This window comes from Ciconia boyciana, chromosome 2, assembly GCF_034638445.1.
Source record: "Ciconia boyciana chromosome 2, ASM3463844v1, whole genome shotgun sequence".
Taxonomy (NCBI): domain Eukaryota; kingdom Metazoa; phylum Chordata; class Aves; order Ciconiiformes; family Ciconiidae; genus Ciconia; species Ciconia boyciana.
Genome location: NC_132935.1, coordinates 163,609,483 through 163,623,684, shown reverse-complemented (window position 1 = coordinate 163,623,684; position 14,202 = coordinate 163,609,483). Strand labels below are relative to the sequence as shown.

At 40.8% G+C, this 14,202-nt stretch overlaps 1 protein-coding gene across 16 annotated transcripts in view; it reads left to right on the top strand.

The window, feature by feature from the left end:
- CTDSPL (CTD small phosphatase like) overlaps nt 1–12,421 on the top strand; it is an 87,901-nt gene extending 75,480 nt beyond the window's left edge. For 4 of the 16 annotated variants that reach the window (XM_072854804.1, XM_072854801.1, XM_072854805.1 and 1 more), the window contains 4 exons: nt 1,522–1,707; nt 3,644–3,789; nt 7,913–8,010; nt 9,019–10,091. In XM_072854804.1, coding sequence (XP_072710905.1) covers nt 1,522–1,707; nt 3,644–3,789; nt 7,913–8,010; nt 9,019–9,239 — 651 coding nt within the window. In that variant the 3' untranslated portion in view covers nt 9,240–10,091. The other 12 variants (XM_072854814.1, XM_072854816.1, XM_072854817.1 and 9 more) reach the window with 9 other exon arrangements.
- The last annotated feature ends 1,781 nt before the right edge of the window (nt 12,422–14,202 follow it).

Here is a 14,202-nt window from a genome sequence, read left to right as displayed (position 1 = left end):
TTTGTCTGACAGTGTGTACTTTGTCTACTAGTGTGTGGGTAAGTGTTTCCATGGTAACACCTTCACATATGGGCTTGTCTCATAATGTAGCCTCCATGCATTGCTCATAATGCCAATATGAAAGGCTAACAAGTTACCATGGTTATAGTGAGAAATTAGAACAAATAGCGTGTGAGTAAAGCGGTATATTAAAGCTGGGCATGAAATAAAGTACACTGTATTTAACGCTATCTACATGAGCAACCAGTGATTCAGAAATTTACTGCGTCTGAAAATTGGGAACATGTTTTTGTTCTATCAAGGTGCAGTTGCAATCTAGAGTTAGAAAATTAGACATTTTGTAAAGCTTGAAACATCAACAGGAATATTTTGTGCCCTCTGGTCTCCAGTAGCAGTAGTACCTCGTAGGTAGTTTTGTGGTAGACATTATAGTAGTAGACATCTTAAATTCTTCACTTCTTTTAATGTATTGTATTTGTGGTGTCTTGTTTGTAAAATTATATTGATTATTTCTAAATAATGCTCTAGCATAGTAAGCTTTTACTCCAACCTAGCGTAGAGATGGTGGAAGGGGACAGGACCCTGTTTCATCTGCTATAGTGCCTTCTTACCAGAAGATTCTTCCCTGCTCTCTGTTTACCATTTTCTGTTCAGTCACATTGTGAAAGTCCTAAATAATGGAACAACTTCATACTGCAGTTAGATGTCTAGCAGTTTTCATAGTCAAAAGATGGTTGATTTCAACATCAATTTTGTTTCTCAGTTTAAAATACAGGAAAATGGTAACTCCTATCCTGCAAAAATAAGTTATAACTACCATTTTCAAGTACATGGTTATTTCATGTTCTGGTTTATTTGGATACTTTCCCTTGGACAGTTTATATAAATTGTTGGATTCTAAGCTGTGCCTCACTTAAAGTATCATCTTATATATAAAATGAGAATTTCCCAGTATTGTACATGGGCATTTTTCCTAATAACATCTTTGTCTGGTCTTTTATGGCCCAATTATGCAATTTGGTAATCTTAAGATTCTTACTGACCCAGTTGTTCCAAGGGCATCATTTGAAAAAGCTACATCAAGCTCAGATGCGTTTGTTGCAGTTTATCTTCAGAGGCACATGGAAGTGAATCGGCTGTGGAAATGGCTTCATATAGATTTTCTGTTAGCATTGGCTGGTTTTATGGTAATGTTAGGTGAGATCTCTAGATCCGTCAACTTCTAGGTAACTCCTAGGATAACTATAAGTTGGCCCAAGAATAAAACCTAATTGATAAATCACAGAAAACATTACAATGCAAGGTAGCCTTCCATAGAAAGATAACCATCCTGCTTTTGTGTTATCTCTCTATTAATCACTTCAGGTTTGGAGGCATGTAAGTTAATTAACAAGGAGGAGGGAAGAAAATGAAGAAAGGGTGTTTTATCTGAAATTATTTTGTGTCCTGTCTTTGTATAGTTCTGTGAATTAGCCTTATCTGCACATTGCTAACTTCATGTTTCTAACTTTTATTTTTAAGTATGCAGACCCAGTAGCCGACTTACTGGATCGCTGGGGTGTGTTCAGGGCAAGGCTCTTTAGAGAATCCTGTGTTTTCCACCGAGGAAATTATGTGAAGGATCTGAGTCGACTGGGACGTGAGCTGAGTAAAGTTATTATAGTAGATAATTCTCCTGCATCTTACATCTTCCATCCTGAAAATGCAGTAAGTATTCTTAGTGTTCGAAGTACTCAAACGTAACTTGATCTTTCTGGTCCTTGCCCAGACTTTCTGATTCAGAAAGCCTTTCAGAACGCTAACTTATATTAGTTTCCGTTTTTTCTTAGACTGCAGGTAGGTTCTAGTATTCACTGCCAAATGGTGAAGGACTAGGGCAAACTGATCTTGACAGTGTGTCACAGTCATGACTGTTCATCTGCTTTCAGTTTTAGCATTTGGTGTGAAGTCCCATCAGTTTTGAGAAATACCAAACAGTCTAGAACCTAGCTCTAAAAAGCAAAGCTGTCCTCCAGCATAGTTTTTGTTCTTTGGAGTGGTGATTACAGAAAGGATGGTTTACTGGAACTGCTTTTGGTACTCCATCTTTTTTCATTGTGTGAATGAAAATATTTTATTAGACAAGATAATTAATACTTTACTGGTTACTGTCTGAGTTCTGTATTCATGGCTAAGGGGAAGAAAAAAATGAAGATCCTGTCGTGTTGTTATGCTTCTCCTTTCAAGTATTTCTGTGATAACTTGCTTCATAATTAGAAATGTTAGTCAACAAGTTCATCAAGTTTTAGGAATAAGGATAAAAGGCAGGCAACAGTACTTCAAGGGAGAATAGTCAGGAGCAACGCGCATTTTCACTGTGTGTTTCGTATCTGCTCCAGAAACTCTGATGGAATGGTCTGGCACTTGCTCCATCCATTGCTGCAATCGGTACAGATGCTCACATCTGTTTTGCAGCTGCCAGGATAGCAAGCTGGAACTCGTCTTAAATCTACTGACTTTTAAACAACCAGGCTGTGCAATGTTTTCTTTGATGTTTTTAGGCTGCCTTTTTTGTGAACTGTTAAAATTAACAGAGGAAACTTTTATCAGGAACACTGTTTTGCATGGTCCTGCCTCTCTGGAATAGCTTTTTTTTTTTTTTATGTGAGCTATTTATCTTGCAGCAATCAGCTTTTAAATTCAGATCCTAATACTGTGATGCCCTAAATGATTGGGTGAAAACATTTTTCTGGTTGGTGCCATGCATGGTTTAAAGTTGCTATTTATAATAACCAGGAGCTGTAGCTCTAATTTATGTTCATGGTTAAAATTAAAACCCTGATCCAGATCATCCTTTGGTATCTTGGAATTCAGTGCCAAGAAAATAATGAGCTTTAGAAATTTGGGAGATGAAATTAAGGGCCTTGTCAGAGTGGTTTAATCATGTATAGGAAAGTGCTGTTAGCTAACTGATATTCGAGTCTCTGCAGAAACCAGAGCTTGTAACAAGATCCAAGATAGTCTTTAAAAGACGTCAGTATACTTCCATAGTGAAGATACACAGAACTGCTTCCCCAAATCCAGCCCACATATTTAAGAAGTGTTGTTATATGCATTATTTCCTGAACCCACTCTCAAGGTCTTATATTTTAATCAGAGAACTGTTCTGTACTCGCTGTTTAAATATTTCCTCTGCAACCTCATGCCAGAAGGGGTTGTTGCTGCATGCCTATGTTTAGTGACTCACACTGGTAATACTTAGAGGGGAAAAAAAGACTTGCCCGTAAATAAAGTGTCAGTACAGCTTCATAACCTGTCATAATCTTCCTTCCAGTCTATTCTCCATATCAGGGAGACAGAGCAAATTGAGCTATCCAGCGTTGAGTCATGTAGGTTACTGGACATGTAGGAGGAGGTCAGCTGCGTGTCAACTGTTTTACAGTTGGATTTGGGAGGTCAACTGTTTTACAGTTGGATTTGGGAGGCCAACTGTTTTACAGTTGGATTTGGGGTTGATGTTGCATACTAGAAAATGTAGACTTCAACCTGGTACTCTGCTTGAATGCTAATGACTAGCAATTTGCCTTACTGTGATGGCAGTGAGTATTACAGGACATAACATAGGCAAAACTCACATATTCTTCACCTCATAAAGTCACCTTAGTATTTATTGGTTGCTTTGTTTCAGGTGCCTGTGCAGTCCTGGTTTGATGACATGACAGACACAGAGCTGCTAGATCTTATTCCTTTCTTTGAAGGACTAAGCAAAGAGGAAGAAGTTTACAGTATGCTTCATAAACTCTGCAACAGGTAGCCCTTAACTTTGACTGACTTCTGCTACTAGATTGCAGTTGCTAGAGGTTGTCTCCATCTTTTTCAGCTCTTTCAAATGTAAGCTTTGGGGAGGTCACCCCTGTCAGAAGTGCTACTCTTGATCTTCCTGTTACATTGGACACGAAGGACAATCATGAGTGATGCTATTAAGCCTTCAGAAGCCTGACTCCTAAGGTCATGTGTTCAGACTACTTTTTTAAAGGAAAAAAAAAAAGAAGCTATTTTAAATGGGACTCTTTTAATGAATTTCATAAATGGACATCTTTTACTGGATCAGCTTTTCTTAAAACATGCCAAAAAAGAAGCTTGTATTTCAGCAGTTGAATTTCTCTCCCTTTCTTCCCCTCCCACTATGCAGACAATTTTACCCCCCTGCTTAGAGCAGTTGACCTGACTCTGAATTTTTTCTTACAGAATGAAGTGCCTTTTTGAATGTTATTTTAAGATAAAAACTCATTTTTGTATAAGACGTATTTCCAGACATCTTTTAGTCTTGTATTGTCTAAATGCTTTAAAAGGAAAAAGGAAAAATTTTATAGAGCACTGTAATATATAACAAAGGAAAAAGTTGAAACAAAGATGCTGGGTTCCTGTCTCCACAATGACATTAAGTTGTATTACATTTTGTCATGCTCAGAAGGTTTAAGCGTTTGTGGGAGGGGTGATTTGAGTTAATTACATGGTTGTTTCACTGATACGATTTCGGGCACAGTTTTGAACATATCTGCAGTTGTTTTGAGTTTTAGGGAATGACGGAATTGAGAAAATAAGGTGGCTGATAGATCTAAAGCACCTTCTCTGCTAGACAGATGAAGTTCTATTGTCTCTGCTTACGCACAACTGCCATGCCTCTCGTTTTTTGGAAAACCATTATCTTGGGAGAATGGGGAGGAGGTCTATTTATTAGTTTAAGATTCTTTTCTTAAAAAAACCCATCTGGGTAAGCTGGATCTGTATTGAGCTGTTTGGAGTACTTTTTTCTTTTAATTGCTGCTACTGTATACTCACCAAATGGAGTTGACCATCGGCTGTTATACTGTTTTTGCCACTGTGCCTGTGCTATGAAACATTTTCTGTAAGCTGCAAACTTGGGCAATAAATAAAATGCAGGCTTCATAACCCACCCCTATGTATTAATCCTATGGTATCTGATATACCAGAGAACTCAGTTAAAGGTGACCTGCAAAGGATATTTTTTTTTATAGACTTTTTTTTTTTCAATTGGGATTAAGCCCTCTCCTTTCTTTGGTATATAGAAATGCAAAAACTATTTTTCCCATATCTCCAATTTGTATTTCTTCTTCTTCAAGGTGTAAGGTACAGATTGGGAGCTTTATCGAGTCTTGCTAGAAGGGCAGAAGTTACTAGCCTAGACTAAAAGTGGTCCTCTGGCTTTGGAGTTGAGTAAGTCTCATCTCTGAATCTGAGAACCTGCTGAGTATCTTCTGTAGTGTCATAGGTACCCTTTCAAAAGAATAACTTTTAACTATTTTAAGCCTTTGAAGAACAAAGCACACCTATTTTTTTTTTTCCTTTCCAGTGTCACCTTTTAATTATTTTCCGCACCAGAAATCTACAAACGTAAAAATTACAGCTGTGTTTGGCTGTCATCAGAGAAAACTAAATGGAGTGGTTGGTGCTTCTAATTAGCCTTGCACTAAATTCCGCATAGTAGATCCCCTTTGCCTTTTCTGTTTTTCTCAAAGTCTTGACGACTTGGAAAAAAATTTTTGTGATGGACTGGGATCGTCATCCTTGTCTAAAACACTGGTGAAGCAGCTTAACAAATTCATTCATAGAAGGGCAGGCCAGCCTACACAGGCAGTGAGTAGATTGTCGTAGGTGCAGTATAAAACTGAAAGGTGACTTGCCCCCTTGCAGTGCAGCTGTGTTCCAGCTGTGTCTTGTAGCGAGGGATGGTGGAGGCAGTCCCATGACGCTCGTGAGTCTGTACGGCATCACCATTTTGTTTTCTTACCACTTGGCATTACCTTAGTACTGTATAATTCTGTGCCACAACAAAAGACAAAACTGTCAAATTTTAAAACCTACGTTGTTGAAAAAATGGAAAAAAAAAAAGGACGTATGGATTCTGGTTAGTCCATTAACGTTTACTTTCAGTTTAAGATTGTTTAATTTTGTATTTGACTTCAGAGTAATGAAACTGTAAGCTGCCAAAAAGTTGTTCTCTGAGCAGTATTTTCAACTGTGTTTGTAGCTTCTAGGGGCTTCAAATACATATTGCAGGGAAGTATTCAGGTTGTAGTTAGTTGTGCAGGTATGATAGGAATGGCTGAAAAAATTCAAAGACTTTCTCGCTAGCATTAGACCAAACAATCTTCCAATTAGACAATAAATAACCCCACTGAGACATTGCCATTTAATGGTTGTTACCTGTTGTACGTGAGACGAACCATGTCATTAGTTTGCATTTATGAAAGCAGCGATTTCATGAACCAGTTGCCTTAAGTCTGTGAATGAATGTTGATTATTAAAGTGTCTTGTATTGTTTTAAAATCCACATATAATGGACAACTGAACTTCTGCACCAGCTTCTGGAAGAACGGTTCTGATGATGTTCTGTACAACCATACTTGTTCTGTAGTGTTTATTTTGGCTCTTGAAATCCACAAATTTAAAAAAAAAAAACAAACCAACTTACTTTAACTTAGTACAGCATTAAAATGACACTTAGTGACAATACAAAGGCAAAAAACTTAGCAACAGTTTTGATCTCTGCTAGTATTTTAAGAGTATTTTCTATAACTTCTGATTATTTTTTTTTTTAACTCATTCCCATTGAAATAAAACTTGGAGTGCTCTGCAGTCAGGTTTGGACTTCCCTCGGTATTCAGATTTGGCCAAAGGGATCAAACTGTCATAGTTGTTTATTTTGACACTATCATTGTACTTGAAATTTCAAGTGTTAAGTTTGCGTGAATATACATACGCTATATACTTAGAGTTTCTAGATTTTAACAAAGCAATATAGTTCTGTCCATAAAGTCAGATAATAAGTGGAATGTTTGTAAAATTTGCAATACGGGTATTTGATTGTATTTTAAATACAAGATTTTAAAAAATAAAATAGGAAAAAGTACTTATTTCCTAAATCTCTTACATATTTTGAAGTGCAGTTAATGCATGCAGGTCACCAGGGCTGTTATAAACCCTGGTTTTCAATTCTATTTCTGGATATTATAGAAGTATTAATAAGTCTTTTCCAGTTGGTCATTCTGTTCAGCTAAAGAAATGCTGCCTGGCCTGAAGTTCTGTTGTCCTTTTTATGTCGGGTTAAAAAAGGTTTTTTGCCTGTATAGGTATTTTTAAATTAAGCTGTAAGGCAGAATGCCTTAGATTCTTGAAATTCAACTGAAGTGTTACGATTAAATTGCCATTTGTAAACTAGGGCTGTGCGCAGAATACTTGTTAACCACCAGGAAGCGTGGCAGGTTTTGAATGGAAGATCGTAGCAAATGTACAATATTGCTGTGTTCATTTAGGTAGCTTTGGAAGAATAATTTGTCTATTTGTTTTGCCCTTCAATCTTTTTTAAACAGCAAAGTTATACATGGAAGAAACTCAACACCTGAAGAGATTTGGTTATCAGTGTATGCAATCACTTTATCACAGCATGATTTTGATTAGACTGGTTGGGGACAATAAAGTATCTAAATGACACTGGTGTGTACTGATGTTGCAGCTTTTGAAATTTCAGTGTACAAGAATTCTGTAGCTATATAATTTACAAACACATAATCCTATGTTTTACAGATTCTTTTTAAACTAATAAAACACAGTACCGCACAGCCCTATTTGTAAAACAAAAACAAGTTTGTGCCTCTGATTTCCAAGGTGCTGTGATGTTATGCCTTTGTGGGGCAAGGAGGGCGGGTGAGACTTGCGTGGGACAATTGCTTCAAAATCTCTGGGCTAACTATGCAAAACCAGCTGTCAGTTTTCTGTTTCACATTATATTGTAAAAATCCAGCTGACTTTTTTTCTTTCTTGTTAAAGATCTATTGGGAACTTCTTAACAGAGGAGTAAGCAATGGAAATGTTTCTTTCTTTTTTTCTTTTTTTTTTCCTAATAATGGAGCTGTTTACACTTTAATGCAATGAACAATCCAGCGATACTTGAGAAACACTACAGATACCATATGAGTGTTTTCAGGAGAGAGAAGTGTTGTCAATCAGGTATTGAATGGTTTCTTTACTGTCACAAATAAAAAATTTTAACAATATAGTTACTTGTGCATGTAATACTTCTCTGGGAAAAAGAATTTCTGCACTTCTCCCTCAGTAATAGTCACTGCCCTAATTTGACAGGGACTTTATTCCTGCTCATGCACATCCGTGTTAGAGAGCAAAATCACCCATCTCTGTTCCACTCTCCTCCCCCTCTCCTCTTTGTAAGTCATGTATAGGACTCCTTATTGACTGCCCTGGCACCTGCTTGTGCAAACAGAGCTGATGAACTACTGATGAACTCTGCTAAATAAATTGGTGGTGACTCTGGCAAATGTTCCAGCTATTTAGATCTCTTGGATGAGATCATACAATAATTTGTTCAAGTCTCAAAGCTGTGTGACTTCTTTTGAAGGGCTTACTTCAGCTACTTGAATAGCTGTTCTTAACATCACTGCCATATCCAAATGAATATCTGAATAAAACACTTTATTTGGTTGGAAAGTCTATTTTGAGACTTTTTATCTGACACAGTAAGACTTAGGCAGAGCTTTCCTTTCTAGGAAAAGGCACATATTATTAATGCTTTATGAGCAGAAAACCTCAGGCCTGTTAGAATAAGCAGCTGGCTGAAGATAGCACATTAGTTGCAATTAAAAATATTTTTTAGTTATTCCTGTGATCGGTTGGAATGACCTAGACTGCCTTTACTTTGTACTGGTGGGTTGGGGTTTTGATTTTTTTAGGGTTTTTTTTGTTTTTGTTTTCGGTTTTTTGTTTGGGGTTTTTTTTTTTAGTTTTACCAATCTCTGTAGCTGCTACTTAGGATAAAGATGCCTTTCACTCAGTAAAACAAGTATTTCAAAATTCATAAAACAGCTCATTTATAGTGGTGAGAAAGATACTGTTGTTCTATCCTAGCTGATTGAAAGTGTTTCAAAACTGAATACACCATAGTCTATATACATATATGCTTTCCAATATTTTTTTTTCCCTTTTTATTGTGTTCTGACTCAGAAGGAAAGCCAACTGCTCTGAAATTCCCTGCAAGATGGGATAGGGCTCTTCCAGGTGGGCTGCAGCTCCAGGGGATCCTGCAATCTCCAGCAGTTTTCCTGGCAAGCGACCTTCGCCATCCAGACTTTCCTACCAACCCAGCTATGCTGGCAGGAGACCAGGCAAAGTTCTCCTGGACTCCTCTGTTGGTTCTGCTGGGGAGCTACTGGAAAAATAAATGATCTTTGGGTAATATATTGGTTTTGGCAGGTTGGCAAACTCAAACTTGAAAAGCTTCCAGGCGTGTTTTGTTTAAAGCCTTCTCAAGTGCTGTTTCGAAGGGAGCTGTGCTGAGGAGCAGGTTGTCCTGTAATTGCCTAATGCCACGTTAATCAGCGTTTCTGAAGCACAGGACATAGACTAACATCTTGGACTTGATAGAGAGTAGGTCTGCATCTGCAATTACACACCTTCCCAAACAGCAATTTAAAAAGGTTAGATTTGGTCATTGCTTAAATCGGCAACAAACTGCATTTTTGAGGTGATGGCTGTGTCAGCTTGGCTGTATCCCCCGGACCTTGGCGGACCCTGTGCTGCAATCGTACCTCCCACTGCTCTTCTCTGTGCGACTGGCATCGTTTAATTTTGCAACCGCCTTTTAATTTAGTGATGTAGACACATCCGATCAGGATGTAAATTGCAGGAAAATGCTGGACAAAGAAACGAAACGCAGCTGGCCCCCGTCGGCCTTAGCCATCGTCTCAGGCTGGACTCCGGCTAGGACAAGGCTGTTGCTACTTGAAGGCGAACAGAGGAGTCACCGTTAAGCCAGAAACATGTCACCCCCTCTGAGAACCACTGTTCTTGCCGATCGCGGGGGTTGATAATTTTGTTCATCCAAATGCAATGTATGCCACCTATGAATTCCCAGCATTTCAATAAATGTTGCACTCGAAGAGTCTGAGGGTTGTTGGAGGAGTTACTGGCTTGACAATGGGTTGTTTTCTTTGTCAGATTTTAATGAGCTTTTGTGATGAAAACCAAATTTCTTTACAGTGTAACTTTGTGATTTTTTTTTTTCCATGCTTTGATTCAGTTTGACAATAAACTGTATTATTTTTTTCATCCTCTTCATGTCTGGTAATGCATATAGTTGAGGTCCGCCCCCAGAAATGCCCCTCTCCCTTCCATATGCTGTTCTCCTTGGGGGAAGTACTGGGGGGGGGGAGCAAAAACTTTATAGAATTAGGGGGCAGAAAGTTCTCCTCATTCCATTCCTGTCCCAACTCTTTGGCCTTGCTGGGCTTTAATAAAGATTAAAGCCTTGACTGCTAAGCATCAAGGGCTTCTTCCTCTAGCAGCATATTTGGCAGGTAGGTTCAGTTCCCATTCTTTCTTTGTTAACCTGCTGAGATTTGAATTAAACAATCTTGCTGCTTCCAAAGCTGCTGAAGCCTGTACATAAGCTGGAGATGAGAAGGAAGCAAGATCTCCTGGATTATGGGGTGGGGATGAGGTGCTGGGAGAAGACGGGTGATGCAGACTACTGGGGTTTCCCATACAACCCGCGTTGAGTTCCTGCATGCAGCATCCCTCATACTGTGTTCAAGGGCACCTCATGAAGCAGAAGGTGAATTCCTCACCTGGCTGCCCTAGGTTTGGACAGCGAAGGGCTGCCCTGAGTGCAGATCAGGAGGCATGTCACTGCCTTTTCTTCCAGGCTACAGTGGCATCTGGGAGCACTTGGAAATGCCTGTGGCGAGTACATCCATCAGTGGTGATTTTGAGCAGGTGACCTGATGCTGGCCTTGGGTTAACCAGCGATGACCAGTCTGCAGTCAAACAGCATTTATACCCTAAGCAAAATGGAGGGAATTGGGGGAGCTACCTTTTACTTGAATTGGTTCAAGGTGACCATGTGAAGCTGCTTTTCGTCTGGCACATGTCTCTTGAGTTAGGTCTTCAGACGGTAGCATGGAAGTAAGTATCATGCTGAAGAAGTTTGGTGTAAATTAAGCACGTGCTAGCAGATTAACCCACAGAAATATGAAAGTCTGCCATATTTTCATGTGTCTTTTTAATAGGAAAATAATTTCATAAATATTTTTAGAATTTTTTTATAATCTATACCTAATGACCTGGTTACTACATGCCATACAGTGAGAGGTTGAGAACCGTAGATACACGTAAAATTTATGTGTGTTTTTAAGCACCTGAAATTTTGAGGCATAACATCTGGTGTCTTGGGCCATTTTGTTCCTTCCTGAGCAAATGCATTTATGAGGAGAAGAGAGGAAGATTTTTGTCAAGACCTGAGCCCATTTCTAGCTTAGTAGGGCCATGTCCTGTGTTAAGAGTAGGGCTGAGACTGAGCATTTGAGGTCCTGCCCTTGGCTCTGCATCAGGGGGCTATGTAGCTCTGTGACCCTTAATCTTCCAATACTTTCTCTAAATAGTGAGTGGAGCCTTGATCTCATCGGAGTCCTCTGTAACGCATCTTAGTAATTCAGTTAAGGCAGGTTCAGATGAGTAATACTTCACTGGCCTGACCTCTAATCTGCTGAATAGATTTTGAAATAATAACTGGAGGGATGGGAACAAATATTTGGGATGATGATGGTCGTGGTCAGAAAATGGTGGGACTACTGCATGCGGAGAGGAGGATGAGCAGGCAGACGGGACGGGAGCTGGGGGAGATCCAGGGTGACTTTGCGGATCTGGACTGCGGTGGGCCAAGCTGCGGCATGGCCTGGTGGTGGGAACACTTGGCTTTTATACATCCGTGATCAAAGTCTTATGAAAAGGAAGAGGGTTTTAAAGGCTTGGGCCATGCAGGGCTTGGTCACACCACGAGATGGTGCAGCTGTGCAGCGTTGGCTTTTAAAGGCACCGTAAAGGAAATTTAAAAGACAATCTCAAGTAAAAGCATCACCACAACTTTGGTATCTGAATCTCCTGCCAGGGTTGCACTCCACAGGTCCATGTCTTCCTTCAGTTAAAAATCTCTTGGTATTTCAGAGGCAATTTCTTCATTGGCCCAATGAATGTTGAGTTTCCTTTGCAAAAGGAACAGGTGTCTCCACAACTGAATAGAGGGCAGTAAGTATTCATGATAATTTTAGTTACTGTTTATTTTTTTCTTCCATGAAAATGCAGAATCATACAATCAGCGCATGAAAAATAAAGAGAGAAATGGATACTTCTCAAATAGTTGAGTTGTTACACCTTCCCTAGCGTGATAAACCTTTTTTTCCTCCCAAAGCTTTGCTGCTAACCTTTTTCTTTTTTTTTTTTCTTTTTAAAGCAACAACATTTTAAATTGTTCGGGATTTGGCTGAAGTACATCACGAGAGCTGTGGACAAATGTTAAGTCTCCAGGAGGGGGGGAAAAAAAGAAGAAAGAAATCCGGTGCCAAGCTGGCAGGTGCGTAACAAGGCATCGCTCCCTGCGCCTCTTCCGCTTCCCCGCCGGCACGTGTGCACTGAGCCGTGCGCGATGCCCGCGGCGCGGCCGAGACCTGAGCCAGCGCGCGGGGGCGAGGGGGGACGGCAGCCGGGCGAGGAGAGGGTTTGAGGCTGGGCCAGAAATGCAGCATCTGCCAGGGAATGGACCACGCTTGCAGGGCCGCATCTCCCCGTCAGTGCATCATCTGGTTCCATGTGCCCAACACGCTCATGTGCTGCGAGAAGGTGGTTTTGCAACCCGTGAGCCCGCCTTGCAGCCTTAGCTTTTTGCTCTCATTGCGTTTTCAGTTGCGTGCTCCTTCCCACCTGGAAGAACGTACCCTATGAGGAAAGACTGAAGGAGTTAGGTCTCTTCTGCCTGGAGAAGAGAAGGTTCAGGGTGGACCTCATCACAGCATTCCAGTACTTATAAGGTCGCTACAAAGAGTATGGAGGCTCTCTTCGCAACAAGTCATGGAGAAGACAAGGGGGAACGGGTACAAGTTGCACTGAGAGAGGTTTTATCTTGACATAAGAGAGAAATTTTTTACAGTGAGAACAGTCAGTCACGGGAACAACCTCCCCAGGGAGGTGGTGGAGTCCCCGTCGCTGGAGGTTTTCAAGATGCGACTGGACAGGGTGCTAGATAACCTCATCTAGGCTCCCCTTCCCACGAAAGGTTGGACCAGATGATCTTTCAAGATCCCTTCCAACCTGGGCTGTTCTTTGATTCTACGATTCCCACCATCTTCTTCCACCTCCTGCCTGGCTGTCTCTGGGAATGGGGTGGCCACCTGTCCTGGCAAAGGAGGAGGGCTCTGCGGCTCCAGCAGCCGATGAGGATTCATCCAACCAGTGTATCACCCCCAGCTCTACTACGAACTCCAGCTTACCTTGGACACGCTATTTGCTTCTGGCTCAGTTGTTCCCCCCTCTTTTGCCCTTTCTTTTAGAGGAATGAACAGATTTCCCTGAGGTTCTCGAAGCTTACTTGGGGTTTTACTTCTCCAAGTGCAAAACATCTGGATTGGAGGTCAAGCTAAACCCCTTGCAATCCTGCTCCTTGTTAATTCTGGGGAGTGAAACCACTCTTCTCATTCAGTCAGAATATTTTTATTTTGCCCATATTGCCACTTGATTAGAGAAACAGTGTTACTAGAAGGGAAGATGAGCGTTCACTGATGAGACAACATGGGGCCGAGAGATGCTGATGGGTGTTTCCAGATGCGTGTGGGAGAAGCAAACCCAGTCTGGCTTCACCGGGAAACATGATGCGCTGTGGGGTGAATCGCTTGTGTTTAACCTGAAGGTTAATTCATCCTCTTACAACCATCCAAATATTTTGACAAGATGCGGCTCTAGCCTCGAATCGGTATGTTTATTAGTATAAGCTGCTCTCACAAAGAGTGAAAAAGGTCGTTCTTGTGGATTTAAATAAGCACCGCAGGTTTTCCTGCCTTCCCGTGGTGAGGGGGAGGCTGCCTTGAAAGTTAAGTCCCAGGCTGGGATCCTTGCCTGGGCCCAATTCCTGGCTTTTCTAGGTGACAGCTTTGCCCGTCTCGGGCAGCCTCCAGCCGCACGGGGCCCTGGGGGTACTGGGTGTCAGGGGAGGCCACTGCAAGTAACGCCTGCATCTCTGTTAGCAAGACAAAGACAACCTCTGTGCTCCAAAAATCAGATTATCTGCGAATACATATTCCCCATGAGATGCAGAATGACGGTGCCACTTGATTAACATAACCCAGCCAATATGGAGAATTT